At 35.8% G+C, this 15575-nt stretch overlaps 2 protein-coding genes across 3 annotated transcripts; one reads left to right on the top strand and one right to left on the bottom strand.

Moving 5' to 3' along the window:
- Positions 1–17: 17 nt before the first annotated feature.
- LOC124398177 (calcitonin gene-related peptide-receptor component protein) lies at positions 18–4623 on the bottom strand. 2 transcript variants are annotated; one of them, XM_046868246.1, is made up of 6 exons: positions 4504–4623; positions 3809–3845; positions 3566–3664; positions 2534–2628; positions 1190–1247; positions 18–374 (listed from the first exon to the last, which is right to left on the bottom strand). In XM_046868246.1, exons 1-6 carry the CDS (start codon positions 4509–4511, stop codon positions 231–233), a joined length of 441 nt encoding a protein of 146 aa, XP_046724202.1. In that variant the 5' UTR covers positions 4512–4623; the 3' UTR covers positions 18–230. The 2 variants fall into 2 exon arrangements, with proteins under 2 accessions (XP_046724202.1, XP_046724203.1); XM_046868247.1 differs by lacking the exon at positions 4504–4623 and adding an exon at positions 4089–4476.
- A 461-nt stretch (positions 4624–5084) lies between these two features.
- asl (argininosuccinate lyase) lies at positions 5085–15456 on the top strand. Its single transcript, XM_046868520.1, has 16 exons — positions 5085–5292; positions 6273–6467; positions 7434–7517; positions 7994–8050; positions 10404–10501; positions 10594–10671; positions 11511–11588; positions 12443–12495; positions 12693–12755; positions 13235–13349; positions 13592–13676; positions 13753–13812; positions 13892–13975; positions 14373–14453; positions 14535–14641; positions 15031–15456. Exons 1-16 carry the CDS (start codon positions 5278–5280, stop codon positions 15173–15175), a joined length of 1398 nt encoding a protein of 465 aa, XP_046724476.1. The 5' UTR covers positions 5085–5277; the 3' UTR covers positions 15176–15456.
- The last annotated feature ends 119 nt before the right edge of the window (positions 15457–15575 follow it).

Below are 15575 nucleotides of genomic sequence, written 5' to 3'. Positions count from 1 at the left end.
AAATCAAATGGAAGACCTTTTACGCTTCCGCTACTATGGTTTATTTACATTTTTTTATCGAGACACATAGTTTACAGAATTTCTGCTCACTTGCTTAATCCGGTGCAAAACTGCATAACTAATGGAATCTCAGACACAAAATACATAATGCATACAATATCCGTTTGGATAAAAGTTGTCAAAACATCTTTTCATAATGATCTGAAAATCCATTGATTTTGTTTTAGAAATCACTGATCTGTGCTTGCATCCATTTCAACATCTTCTGTGGTGCCGCCTTCTTGCTGAGGATCACCAGGAAGAATGTTTGTGACAGTCTGAATAAGCTCTTCTATTTGTTCTTCTGTCAACCGTTCTTCACTCTCTTCTACCATCTGAGAAGGAAAAAAACACTCAATATATTTAACCCAAATAGATACTAAATACAGAAAAGTACCTTCAGAAACAAGTTGTATTACTTGTAAAGACACACACATTTAATTCTGCATCAATAAGAATGTACTTGTCTTTATGTAAAGCTTAAATCAATTAGAAGGGATAGTGTTATAGGAAAATAATCAGTGTGGGGTTGTGTGATACAATCTTTAAAAAAAAAAGGCAGGTACTCATACAGCCCGAAAGTTATTTCCGTTAACTGCAAGCCCTGAAGTGTTAAACAAGTGCAAGATGTTTAGTTAATAATACATACTGTCATCTTATAGTTATATATACACCGTTGTACAAATTCTGTAAAACAATACTTCCAGTTATTATTGTATAACTGATGTAATCCATTAGACATTCCCCCTAAACATTTCTTTGAAACTGCTTCGCCATACAAGTCCCTACCCAAGCTGAAACTATCACTATAGCAACAAATTTGCCTTTCAGCCCAAACTGCATTCATAGCTGATGCTTTAATATTGAGATCATGAGAAATGTGGATACAAGCTAAACAACTAAAATCTACAGTGCATTTCCTTTTAAATATCATGTTCATGTAGCAGTTTAATGTTTTTATTTTCTTAAAAAAAAGAAACAACTCCCAGACAACCATCCTCAGTCTACTGCAAAAGCGACCTTATTGTACATGTTTCAGCACTTGCTAAAGCCAAAAAGGTTTTATATTCTAGCAAATGCTGCACATGAAACATAAAGTTGGGAAGGAAAAGGCACAAATTACAAGGCAGAGATTAAATCAAAGCCTGACCAGTTGGATTTCAACAGCCGTCTGTGGTCTGTGGTTCAGTAGTTGCAGTTTCTCTGCTCTGCAAAGAAAGATAGAAAATGTAGAACAAGGCAGCATGGTTACATGTTTGAGGGAGGGAAAGAAAATATGAGTTTAAAAACAAAAAGGGGGTTGCACACTCATACAGTGAGTTTCATTTGAACACCATGACACACAAAAAAGACTGAAAAATTTGATGTAGTTGCATTGAATAGGAAAGATGTTACATACTTAAAAAATTTATGTGGCACACACAGTACTGCAGCAGAACTTTTTACAGAGTGCCAAAAACACAGTTTTAGACCTCAGTACAAACATTTTCTAACCGGAACACTCCAGAAGACTCTAGCTTGTGTCTTTTGACATAGACAACACTGTCTTTTGACAAGGCAACTTTTTTTACCCTCACACTCTGCAACAAGGAACAATAACAAAATGGCGAAGTCTTCATACCACAGTCTCACCTTTGTGTTTTCTATTGCCTCGTAAGAACCCGTAATTTAAGATTTAACAGATGAAGTCAGAATGAATCGAAAGTAACCGCTACACAAATGCACAGTTCACATCCGGCATCCTTCAGTAAACTGGTTTTTATTTAACAGAATTTTAAACACATTATCTGACTGGTGAAATATTTACTTGCATATAATATTGCTCTTTTATTGCTGTAGCAGGGGGTCAAAAAGACACAAATGCTACAGCAAATCCATAAATATAAAAGTAATGAAACTAAAAGCATAGTTATTAAATATAGGGACATTTATATATATAAGGATTTATATATGGCTATATTAAATCTACAATTTTAATCTAAGAAAATAATATACACTGTGATTACATATACCTTGTACCTATTATGTGTACCTTAGTATGCATTGCTTAGTGAAAATCAATAATCAATTCTACTCATATAAATTAAGTTTTATAAATAATAATAAACATGTATACAGTTGCAAACAACAATAACAAGCACTGCATGGTTTACTACCATGAAGCCATGCACTTTTGTATTCAGTATTTTATTTCTTTTGTCTGTTAAGTCTATAATATTATTTATTCATCCTCATGACAGCCACAGAACAAAGTGAATATGTACTGCAGACTGATAGATCACGTGACACTTCTGCTATATAAGGCAGTGCAAATTACAAAGCTCAACAGCAGAGGGCAGTCAAATCACGCAATAATAAGTGATATCATGCACCAAAAATTGCACCGTGGTTGACTTCTGAACCTACAAATTCCAATTCAAAACCGAAAACATTGTGTAGAATATTGTGAAGTGTTAAAGCATGAGGTGCGAACATCATGAGCCACTGTACTCACTTGGTAAGTTTGTGTGGAAGCATCGCAGTAAGGAAGTCTTTCACTATCTCAGGACTCTGGTGAGCACACGGTGTCTTAGTAAGATACTTAAGAGTCTATTTAGAAACAGAAAAATGCAAAGCAAAATCAAATCAACATACATGTTGAACAAGTTTATTTTATATTAACTATATACATTCTCCATTAGATGCACTGTCGTCTTGATTTGCACAATTTCTAAAACTAAAATAAATAGAAAACAAAATGTCAAAAGGTCTCTCTTTAATATCCATTTAGTTGTGCAATTACAGTCTTCTTTAAAAATATTAGCATGGAAGATCAATACCTCATGTTTAAGAATTCAATCATGCAAATGATACTTGGAAGAAAAATACAAGTCAATGTTTTCTTTATTTATTTATTTTCAGTATCTTTGTGACTTTGACTATGGAAGAGTTGTTGGTGCTAGACAGGTTAATTTAAATATATCTGAAACTGTTTATTCTTTTTTATTTTGTATTGCACAACAGTCTTTTGAGTTTAAACAGAATGGTGTGAAACATATCCGGTGAGTGGCCTTGCTAATGATAGGTCAGAGGATATCCAGACTGCATAAGTCCATTTACACAACTTGCCTTGTGTCAAAATTTCTGACTGGTGGTGGTATGATGGAAAATGTTTTCTTAGCACACATTATGATGCTTAATGTGATGCAGTCACATCAACATGAAATATAATTTCAAAGTGTTGTTCCCAGCATAAAAGGGATGAGAGCAAAGTTGTGTCCTACAGATGATTAGGATAGTGCTATTAGGAAAGTGACTGGTTATTGTATGTGTAGTGTATACCTGTATATAGAAAGCAGGTTTAAAAAATGGATTAAGCAATGTAAAGATGTCCAAAAAAAAAGCAAACACTAAACATCAAACAACAATTTAAGATGATTTTTGGATTATCCAGGGTAATCTAAAAGCACTGATCTATTCATTAAACTGCTGAGGTAACAATAGGAGTAATGAGCAATATGAATTAAGCAGAAGTTACATCACTGACCTCATACATTATAGTATTAAGGTTCTGTTGCCCAGTGCTGTGCTTGTTTTTAACACCCTCTTTCCTCTTCTCTTTCAGCTCAGTCAATAGCTGATACACCTAGTATGATGGAAACGCACATCACAAACACACAGTTGGCCAGAGTAAAATTCAGTTCATGTATGATTAAAGACATTTACATAGCATTATGTATCCTGTTTGACAGAATATGGTATAAATATGGTTCAAATAACATTTACTGACCTCATAATTGCTGAGCATAGCAGCGTTCGCATCTCTCCTGCAATCAAAGCATGACAGATTATTACAATTCTTCTTCTTTGGGATTAATGCTTGTAAAACATGAACAGCTCAAGTCAGTTCTCTACATGAATTTACTTCTGCATTAGAATCTGCATTTTTTTTTAATCATACTGAAAGCTTAGATGTTTACGTATGTCTAACATCCCCACAGTTACACATAACTGTACAACTGAGCTAAAGTAAATGGATTGCAAACTAAAAGCATGTATATAACACAAACCTGAATTTAAACAAGACGATTGACAGGGAACACTCTAACAGGACAGATTTCAAAGCAATATGAGGTAAATAAAAACGTCAAATAATGAGTGCACATTATAGAGGTTCACTGTCAGTTACAGAATTAAAATGATTTTACAGAACAACTGCTATACACCAAAACACTACAAAATTCCCTAAGCGAAAGCTGCACGTGGTGACTTTCACGGTACTGGGCTTCGGGGCAGAACTGCCATTCAGAAACATTTGTTATTCTACCGATGTCGTCAACGTATCTTTGCCAATGCTTTAACAGATTGCCAATACACCAGTGTATTAAACCAGCTATATAAATCCGCAAAAAAAAAACATGTCTAAACAGCTCAGTTATAATTATAGTAGTTTATATATATAAAAAAAAAACAATCGTTTCTCACACTTCCATCCTAATGTCTTCACCAGTCCACTTCTGTAAAGAAGCCGGGTGGAAACATTACCCCAAAGTTCTACGTTCCTACGCAGCAACGTTTGGTAAATTCTATTTGTTATTTTTGCATGCTTTATTAAGGTTAACCATTTAGAATATAGTTTATTAAAAAAATTCGCAGTGGTAATCATCTTCATTATCATTAACATGTGTTTCTAAAATTCTAAAAAACAAACAAAAAACAACCAACCAAACAAAAAAAAAACCAGTCATAATATACGTAAATATAATAATATAATTGTTGTAAATTAGATGTTGCAGTAAATTAGTTAGGTTATTTTTTTATAATATTATAAAATTATATTTTTATATTTTTATAAATAAATAAATAAATAAATAAATACATAAATAAATATATATATATATATATATATATATATATATATATATATATATATATATATATATATATATATATATATAGTATTAGTATATTAGTATTAACTAATATATATATTTTTTTCCCCAATCATTTTCTGTCACGTGTAGCGTTTGCGAGTCGACTCTTGACTGAGTCGACTCTTAAATGATATGTTTGCGGAATTGATTCTTTTTCTATTTGCTTCTTTTCCTCGTGTGTGAGCGATTGTGGTCTCGCCAGCCGTTCCAGCTTAGGATCTGTTTTTAGCTCGTTGGTAGCTGTAGAAGAACCACGTCTTCCGCAAGTGAACGCCAAATATCAACCTCCTCATTTCAAAAGAAGAAGGAGCCTGAATCAGGAACCATGGCAGCTGCCGAAGTAAACCATTCTCTTTTTTATTCTGCGAGATTAAAGGAATAGTGGCGGTGGTGGTAGTAGTTAAAATAAAAAATGTGTACACATTTCTCCTAAAACTACAGTTTTGTATTTACACGAGAGCTAAATGACAAGAGTAATGAAGTTACATGGGCAGGTCTGTCACCCAACACCTGAAACATCTGATTGCTCCTTGGCATTTATTTTGTTCCTTGTGTCTTTAATTAATTAGGTTGTTTTGCTAATGAACGAATGACTGTTATATTTAGAATTGCAATTGTATAAGTTCTTGTATTTGTAGTAGCAACTCAGATTTGCTCAGAGTTGTAAATGTTTAACGTGACAGGAACGTCTTACACACAGAGGACTTCACACTTTTTAGGTTTTCCTTAAGCTGTTAACAGCTGTGTTCTTTTGTCTTATTAACCTTAAATGAGAGAAAAAACTCAGAAAGGCTTGAGAAAGAACAAATGATATAGCTGCTATAAATATTCTGAACAGGAATTAACTTGCCTGGAGTGCCATAATCTTAAAGTGGAAGGTGGCAGCTCAGTGGTTAAGGCTCTGGGTTGCTGATCAGAAGGTTGGGGATTGTAAATTGACCCACCTAATGGCCCAACCATGGAATCCACTGGATCCACTTGTTTGTCTTTCACACGCTGCTGTAAAAGATTACTAAAAGGGATGGCAATTTGTTACATCAATCTAATTTTTAACCTTTAATCTGACAGTGGCATTGAGTAAAAGACAGGAGGTGGAGCTGGAGGTAGCAGAGCTGAACATGTTGAGGTTTTCGTTGGGAGTAATGAGGATGGACAAGAATAGAAATGAATTTATTGTAGTGATAGTAATAGTAATGGCAAGATATATATTTTGGTTTACAGGTGTAAAACCTAGTATTTGGTAGTGTAGATAATAAATGGCCTTATGTTACATTTGTAGAATATAATTTTTGCTCCTGTCCATTTTTTTTTGCGATACAGGGAAACAAGTTATGGGGCGGCAGGTTTGTAGGGAGCACTGATCCCATCATGGAGAAGTTCAATGCCTCAATATCATACGACCAGCGCATGTGGAATGCAGACATCAGGGGCAGTAAAGCCTACGTGAAGGCATTGCACAAAGCTAAACTGGTCACGCAGGAGGAAATGATGCAGATTCAGAACGGCCTTGATCAGGTAAGCTGACTTGAATATTTGTTTCCTTCTGTGAAACCCTTTCAGTGTTTGTAGCCTAACAAGAATTGTGAGATTTGTATTCGGGAACATTCAAGGAAATGGAGACTGTTCCCTTGTATTTAAATTTTTGTTGAATTTAATTTCTTATTGTTGTTGGAGCTTTACATCCCACACCTAGTCCTGTCATAGAAAGGTGTGGTACACTTACATGGTGGGCCACCAAGGCAGGGGTGTGTGTGTGTGTGTGTGTGTGTGTGTGTGTGTGTGTGTGTGTGTGTGTGTGTGTGTGTGTGTGTGGAGACACAGAGTGGTCAGTACATGTAGTGAATAAATACACCAAAAACTCTCCTGTGCTTAAAAACGTTTATGCAAGCACTGCACACACTACTAGTGTCACTGACATGCCTAACATATGGGCTCCAGTGTGTAACTGAATACTGACAATGCCGTATAACATCGATCATCAACTTGGCAGGCTGCCATATGGGTGTTAACAAAAGAAAGCATTTTATAAGACCTTAAAATAATTATATCAGAAATGTAAAAAATTCCCATTTTTATTGAAGTAAATTTTTTTAAACATGAAGCAGCAAATTATATTTCTGAAGGCAGCTCATTGGACCAGATTAAAGACTAATTTAAGTGAAGAAGTATATGTAAAACATGACTATATATTAATTATTATTAGTAGAGCATGCAATATATGTGTTGTGGCCGTTCAGTCATTTTTGTTGCAAAATATGCAGTTTGATGTAACTGATCATATGGTATTGTAGGTGGACATAATAAACAAAGTTGTATGTTCATTTGCACAACAGTAGCTCGAGAGTTACATGACCCTCTTGATGGAGGTCAATATGCACCACACTAGACAAAAAATGTACATGTACTGGTTCATTGTTGCTTTGCATCACAAAACCTGTTTCACATAGTATGGAACAGTCTACCTCTTTTGTGCTAAATCAGGTTTTGGGTGAATGGTCCAGTGGTACGTTCCAGATTAAACCAGGAGATGAGGATATTCACACAGCCAATGAGCGTAGACTAAAGGTGAGCTTCATTCTGTTGTCAAACCATAATTTTGTATTTATTAATTTGGCAAATACTTCTATTCAAAGTGTGGTCTGGGGCAAATTTTTTTTTTTTGAGCTGATTAGTTAAGGTTTTTTCCAGAGAAGAAACTGCAGCATTTCCCACAAGATACTTCTCTACATTCAGCATACACACATATCATAAAGTGTAAAATACTGTATAATTTTATATATGTATCAGGCATTGTAATGCAATATATTATTTGATATAATGATGCATTTCACCTATAGTTAAATATTTTCAAAATCTCAAGAAATAAATAATTGCTGGTGCTGTGATTCAATTCTACTAATTGTCGGTTGTTCTGTGAGGGGTAGTACTAGTTTAAAGGAGTAAACTACAAACTACTTGCTGCAGACAGGGGGTTTAATTACATTGTGGTGTAAGGAACCAGTGGTGTTTTGCATTTTTAATGTTGTGTGTTTGTGTTAAAGGAACTGATTGGAGAGGCAGCTGGAAAGCTTCATACCGGCAGGAGCAGGAATGATCAAGTACGTCTTACTTTGTACACAATACAGACATCCAGACCACATCAATGTTAAATTCCTGAAGTTGATTGGCTGGAAGGCAGTGATACATTTTATAACAGTAGCTCTTACTTTTGTGATGGCTGTAATTCAAATTAGTTTTATGGCAGACAATCCATATATTCAACGGCCAATAATAAGCTATTGAAAACATGCTGGACTTTAACAAATAAAATGTATTCACAATAAGAGTATATAGAAGAATAGCTATAGATTAGTAGTTGATAGGATGAAGCTTTCTGAAAGGAGAGTTATAGAAGTGTCAGGACAAATTGTAGCAGTCAGTAATAATGGGTGAGACTGAGACAGAGGACCTGCTTCTTTGAAAGATGATAATGCTGTTTTTTCATATTAACTTTAAAAGAAAGAGAGAGAGAGAGAGAGAGAGAGAGAGAGAGAGAGAGAGAGAGAGAGAGAGGAAAAAAGTGTGAGAGATGAAGAGGCTGATGAGGGAGAAACTGTTTATAGTTGCGCTAATGTAAGAAATCACAGTAACTTAATGTGAAATAGTTACAAAATCCACAAGGTGATTGTAACTGTGACCTGATAAATGTATTGTTCTTTTGTTTACTAAAAAAAAAAAACACCTTTTTTTATATATATATATATATATATATATATATATATATATATATATATATATATACATACACATACAGTGAGAAAAATAAGTATTTGAACATCCTGCTATTTTGCAAGTTCTCCCACTTAGAAATCATGGAGGGGTCTGAAATTGTCATCGTAGGTGCCTGTCCACTGTGAGAGACATAATCTAAAAAAAAAAATCCAGAAATCACAATGTATGATTTTTTTAACTATTTATTTGTATGATACAGCTGCAAATAAGTATTTGAACACCTGAGAAAGTCAATGTTAATATTTGGTACAGTAGCCTTTGTTTGCAATTACAGAGGTCAAACATTTCCTGTAGTTTTTCACCAGGTTTGCACACACTGCAGGAGGGATTTTGGCCCACTTCTCCACACAGATCTTCTCTAGATCAGTCAGGTTTCTGGCCTGACGATGAGAAACACGGAGTTTGAGCTCCCTCCAAAGATTCTCTATTGGGTTTAGGTCTGGGGACTGGCTAGGCCACGCCAGAACCTTGATATGCTTCTTACGGAGCCACTCCCTGGTTATCCTGGCTGTGTGCTTCGGGTCATTGTCATGTTGGAAGACCCAGCATCGACCCATCTTCAATGCTCTAACTGAGGGAAGGAGGTTGTTCCCCAAAATCTCGCAATACATGGCCCCGGTCATCCTCTCCTTAATACAGTGCAGTCGCCCTGTCCCGTGTGAGGAAAAAACACCCCCAAAGCATGATGCTACCACCCCCATGCTTCACAGTAGGGATGGTGTTACTCATCATTCTTCTTCCTCCAAACACGTTTAGTGGAATTATGACCCAAAAGTTCTATTTTGGTCTCATCTGACCACATGACTTTCTCCCATGACTCCTCTGGATCATCCAAATGGTCATTGGCAAACTTAAGACGTGCCTGGACATGTGCTGGGTTAAGCAGGGGAACCTTCCGTGCCATGCATGATTTCAAACCATGACGTCTTAGTGTATTACCAACAGTAACCTTAGAAACGGTGGTCCCAGCTCTTTTCAGGTCATTGACCAGCTCCTCCCGTGTAGTTCTGGGCTGATTTCTCAGCTTTCTTAGGATCATTGAGACCCCATGAGGTGAGATCTTGCATGGAGCCCCAGTCCGAGGGAGATTGACAGTCATGTTTAGCTTCTTCCATTTTCTAATGATTGCTCCAACAGTGGACCTTTTTTCACCAAGCTGCTTGGCAATTTCCCCGTAGCCCTTTCCAGCCTTGTGGAGGTGTACAATTTTGTCTCTAGTGTCTTTGGACAGCTCTTTGGTCTTGGCCATGTTAGTAGTTGGATTCTTACTGATTGTATGGGGTGGACAGGTGTCTTTATGCAGCTAACGACCTCAAACAGGTGCATCTAATTTAGGATAATAAATGTAGTGGAGGTGAACATTTTAAAGGCAGACTAACAAGTCTTTAAGGGTCAGAATTCTAGCTGATAGACAGGTGTTCAAATACTTATTTGCAGCTGTATCATACAAATAAATAGTTAAAAAATCATATATTGTGATTTCTGGATTTTTTTTTTAGATTATGTCTCTCACAGTGGACATGCACCTACAATGACAATTTCAGACCCCTCCATGATTTCTAAGTGGGAGAACTTGCAAAATAGCAGCACAGACTAGCATGTGTATTGCTTATTTTAAATAGTTTGTATGCGTTTGATTTTTTTAATGATTCTTCTTATTGTTATGTGTTGCTTGAATAGGTTGTGACAGATATGAGGCTGTGGTTACGGGATGCTATCGCCACCCTGAAAGGAAACACCATTCAACTTATAACTACCATGGTGGAAAGGGCAGCAGTGTAAGAACCTGAAACTAATATCAATTCACATTCGATGTTTACATGCACAAGGGATATATTGTCATCTTTCCACGATTTTCTTTGCTCCAAAGGGAAATCAACATCCTTTTTCCTGGATACACTCACATGCAGAGAGCACAGCCAATCAGGTGGAGCCACTGGATTCTCAGGTACATTTTTACACAACTATGTGGCTATGCACAATGTACACTATAAGAATAAAAGTTTGACTCCTGATCATAAGATTTGTATGTGAGTTTTTTAACATCCTATTCCACATTGGCTGTTTTAATACCCTGCATGCTTCTGGAAAGTTCCACTGGATTTTTGGAGTGTGGTTGTGGATTTGTGTGGTTTGTGCTTTGTGCTATTGATGTAGGGTGAGGAGGTCTCGGTGGAGTCGGCGTTCCAATTTATCTCAAAGGTGTTTAATATGGTTGAGGTCAGAGCTCAATAGGAGACCATCCTTCTACCCCAACCCATGTAAACTATATCTTCATAGAGCTGGCTTTGTGCACAGGGGCATTGTCATGCTGGAACAGTTTTGGGTCTCCTAGTTCAATTGAAGGGGAATTTTAAAGCTACCACATCCAATGACATCATATACAATTGCATGCCTCCAACTTTGTGGTAACAGTTTGGGAAAGAACTACATATTGCTGGAAAGGTGTCCCTATACATAATATACATGCTTATATGAATTAAACAAGTCAGCATTAATACACTCATTGATAAGAAAAAAAGGAGTAGAAGCAACTAACTTGTATATAATAAAAAAATGTTATGCTTCTGCCAGTAAGTGATCTCACTTTAACATGTTGTCCATGTGTCTATTACAGATTCTCATTAATTCTAATGTAAAAATGAATTGCTAATTGTGCTTACTAACTGTATGCCTTTTTTGCAGGAGTAAATGGACCAGTTATTCAGTATAATAACCAAGCTACAAATTGACAATTTTGACAGATTAAACAGTGACCAATAAAACACTGTTTTGCTGTTGTTTTAGTCACACAGTGGCACTAAGCAGAGATGTGGAGCAGCTGGAGGAAATCAAGAAACGGGTCAATGTTCTGCCTTTGGGAAGGTCTGTGTTCATTCTGATGTATTGCTTACTTTCAAATCTATATGATGCACTCACTTGCATATTTATCACTTCACTTATAGCTTAAATGTAGTCATTGGGGCTGTAACCATTCCTCGAGTAATAGATTGCAAAAATTCAGTCCATTTAACTAAACACCCCTCGGACCATTATTACAGACATGTCGCCCACTAAATTCTGGAGCGCTCTGGACAGGTAACAAAAGACGGGGTATATCGGTAGGAGAATGCTGAGGATGGAGCCGCCAGAAAGGAGGAAAAAAGAAAGGCCAAGGGGAAGGTTTATGGCAATTAAATGCACTAAATGGGTTTAGTTCTTACCGATATTCTTGTAAACAATTTCAGAAATAAAAATGTAAATTTTTCTAAAAAGAAAACCGAACTACTTTTTTATTTTAACAAAACCTGTCTTATTATCTCTCTATTTAGTATTGCTCATTAATAAAGAAAAAGTATCCGATTACTTGATTAATTGATTTAATAATCGTTAGTATACTCGATTCGATTAGTAGTCAAATATTCATAAGTACGCCCAGCTGGCATTAAAGCTCCAGAGTTCTGCCTAGTACAGTGTTTTGGCAAACTAAAAAGCTAAAGTTAAACGTGTTAGCGATGTCATGTAATAAGGTATGATAAGCTAGTTAATATATCACATTAATACAGACTAAGGGAAATGTCAAATGCCATAAATGTAAATTTAATCAAGCATATAATTATTGTGCACTTTTTACGAAGCATCAAAGGCACATTGTATTTGCACTCTTGACAGAAAGTCTACATAATAGGTATATCATTCTTAATAGATTATATCTAATTATTTTCAATGTTGTTTTACAGTGGAGCGATCGCTGGAAACCCCTTTAATATTGATAGAGAGCTTCTTCGTAATGGTTGGTTATTTTAGTGATTTCTTGCCTTATTGTGTTGTTTAGGTTAGATTAATAAAAATGATAATAATCCATAAACATTACATTAATTCATCTGATATGTGTATTATGCAAAATTAAAGTGGGCTTTTATGTAGTTCAAATTCATGTTCTGTTCTATTTTTATATTTTGTTCTGAATATTTTGTTCTTTCTCTGCAGAGCTCAACTTTGACGGGATCAGCATCAACAGCATGGATGCAACCGGGCAGAGAGATTTTGTTGGTATGTTTCTTGCAAAAACAATATTAGCTCCACATAGTGATGGCTGCTCATGGTATTTAATAAGAGGGATAAAAAAAAAAAAGCTATATATTTTTGAGAGGTTTATTTTGAACAATAAAATATACATGTGTGATTTAAACATTTTGACAGTTGCATTTATGTGTCACTTTCAGAATATTATACTACAGCAATAAAATAAAGTCTGGGACTTATTAATGCATATTTTTTAACCACTGGCTCTAAGCAAGAAATGCTTTGGACACTCCTGGCTTTAGGCCCAGGTTCTGACAACTTTACAAGTCTTTCATGTTGTACAGAACAACATTAAACTGACATTTAGGTGATGTTTTATATAGATATCTTTTATTGCGTTAATTCAGCTAAAAACAAACATCTGTGTGATTTTTTTTTTTTTTTTTTTTTTTTTTTTATTATTATTATTATTATTTTTTATTATTTAATTTAATTTTTTTATTTAGCCGAGTTCCTCTTCTGGGGATCGATGTGTCTCATGCACCTCAGTAAGATGGCAGAGGATTTGATCCTGTACAGCACCAAAGAATTCTCTTTTATTACACTATCGGATGCATATAGGTGAGTGCGTGTACATACTTCTTCAAACATGCTTACCATATCATTCTTAATTCATTGCATGATGTAGCATTATTTTTGAATAAATACTACATGGTACTTGATAACTACAAAGACTTTAAGAGATCATATTCTCTGAAAGCAACAGCACAAATCTGAATCCACTCTGTTCATTGTCTCTTATTTGTGTGTGTGTTGTAGTGCTGCCTTAATTAAATCTTTGCTTTTGTGTTTGGCGAGAACAGTACAGGGAGCAGTCTGATGCCGCAGAAGAAGAATGCTGACAGTCTGGAGCTCATCCGAAGCAAAGCAGGGCGAGTGTTTGGCAGGGTAAGGCCTGGTACTGATGAGATTCACTGAAGAATTGATACATATTTACCATTATTAATCCATCACTGTGGTTCAGTGTGCAGGATTTATGATGGTACTTAAAGGCCTCCCCAGCACATACAACAAAGATCTACAGGTAAACCAAGATTGGTTTTATAGAGAAAACAGTGTGCTAGAATTTACTCAGGAACTAATCATCTGTGTGTGTTTTGTAGGAGGATAAAGAGGCCATGTTTGACACCTATGATTCATTGCATGCTGTACTGCAGGTGGCTACAGGTGTCATGTCCACACTGGAGGTAATTTTTTTTGTCACAATTTTAGCACTTTGTTTTTATTTCAGCCACATTAGAAAATTAAAAATGGCACTAAGGGAATACACATCATATGCTTTTATTTTATATCAGAGCCTGAAAACGGTCAGCCGGATCAGTTTGCTACATGGACACTAGAGCTGAAAGACATCAGAACCTTGTTACCTGTTTATGTATATGCAGAGGTAGTAAGGGCTATGGTTAATGTTTTACTGATTTGAACACTGTCTTAAGCAATTTCTTTAAATAGTATACCATAGTATAACTCTAATACATGTTGGGTAAAGTAGTCAGGTGCACACATTAGGTTCCATAAGGTAGTAAGTACATTATTTTGTTTAGGAAGTGAAACTACTTAGTCACTTTTTGCAATCTATTGCAGGTGAATCAGAAAGCCATGGAGGCAGCACTTAGTCCAGACATGCTGGCCACTGATTTGGCCTACTACCTTGTCAGGAAAGGAGTGAGTACATCAACTTCTCACAGCTGTGCTTTTGGATAATTAAGTTATTAATTATACAAAGTCAAACATTTTTTGTTGTAGATGCCTTTTAGGGAAGCTCATAGCTGCTCAGGGAAAGCTGTCTTTCAAGCAGAGTCTAAAGGTGTCCCACTGAACCAACTTACCATGGAAGACCTCCATACTGCAAGGTCAGCAATACACACACACACACACACACACACACACACACACACACACACACAAATTTTACTTAGCTTCATCAAGGTAGTTAAGTAGAAAGTTCTGGCTTCAAACTGACCAACTCTATTTTTATTGAGAACAATAATATTATAAAAATGATAATAAACCAGTTGTTCTATTGTCATAACAGCACATGTACTTTATTACTTTTTTACTTCATTAATTTGAATCATTTTAGTACTTTGACAGCAGTAATATATTTTTATTAATTAAGGAAAGTTGCATGTTTTTATGTACATGGGATAGGATCTCTTGGCCAGTGGAATAGGAAGAAGGCACAATTGTCTAATGTATTGGAGTATCTAAAACTGATTCTCTTCCCTGTTTTGGTCCATAGTCCCCTGTTCGGCAGTGACGTGTCCGCATTGTGGGACTACACAAGCAGTGTGGAGCAGTACAGCGCCTCTGGTGGCACAGCACGGAGTAGCGTTACAGCACAGATAGAACAAATGAGAGCCTGGCTGAAGGTCCACAGTGTTTAAATGGTCCCTTCCAATGTACAGGCAAACATAGTTAGCACATACAAGCATTTGCACATTTTCATAAAATTTTTTTGCCACACTAAAATTGCTTATTGTCAAATATTTTACTTAAATTTAAATGTGAATGTAGGCCAACATACCTCCGGCAGTAAAGGTGCTGCAGTACCTCTTGATTTTCAGGTTTAGTGTAAGTAGTAAGTGCACTTGCAACTTTTTTCCCAAATCGACATTAGCGACAACGCTCTTTGTAGTACTGCCAATTAAAACGCCTTCTCACATTCCTACTGTGGTTAATACTTGACTTTTTTTAAGCAACTATCTTTAAACTCCATTAATCAACGCAATCTGTTAGGTTTAATATATTATTTCAGTGATTTTTAAGAACTTTGAGCATTCTTTG

Source organism: Silurus meridionalis, chromosome 15 (genome assembly GCF_014805685.1).
Source record: "Silurus meridionalis isolate SWU-2019-XX chromosome 15, ASM1480568v1, whole genome shotgun sequence".
Taxonomy (NCBI): Eukaryota; Metazoa; Chordata; class Actinopteri; order Siluriformes; family Siluridae; genus Silurus; species Silurus meridionalis.
The sequence above is the reverse complement of the archived record's forward strand: the minus strand, read 5'-3'. Positions and strand labels throughout refer to the sequence as shown.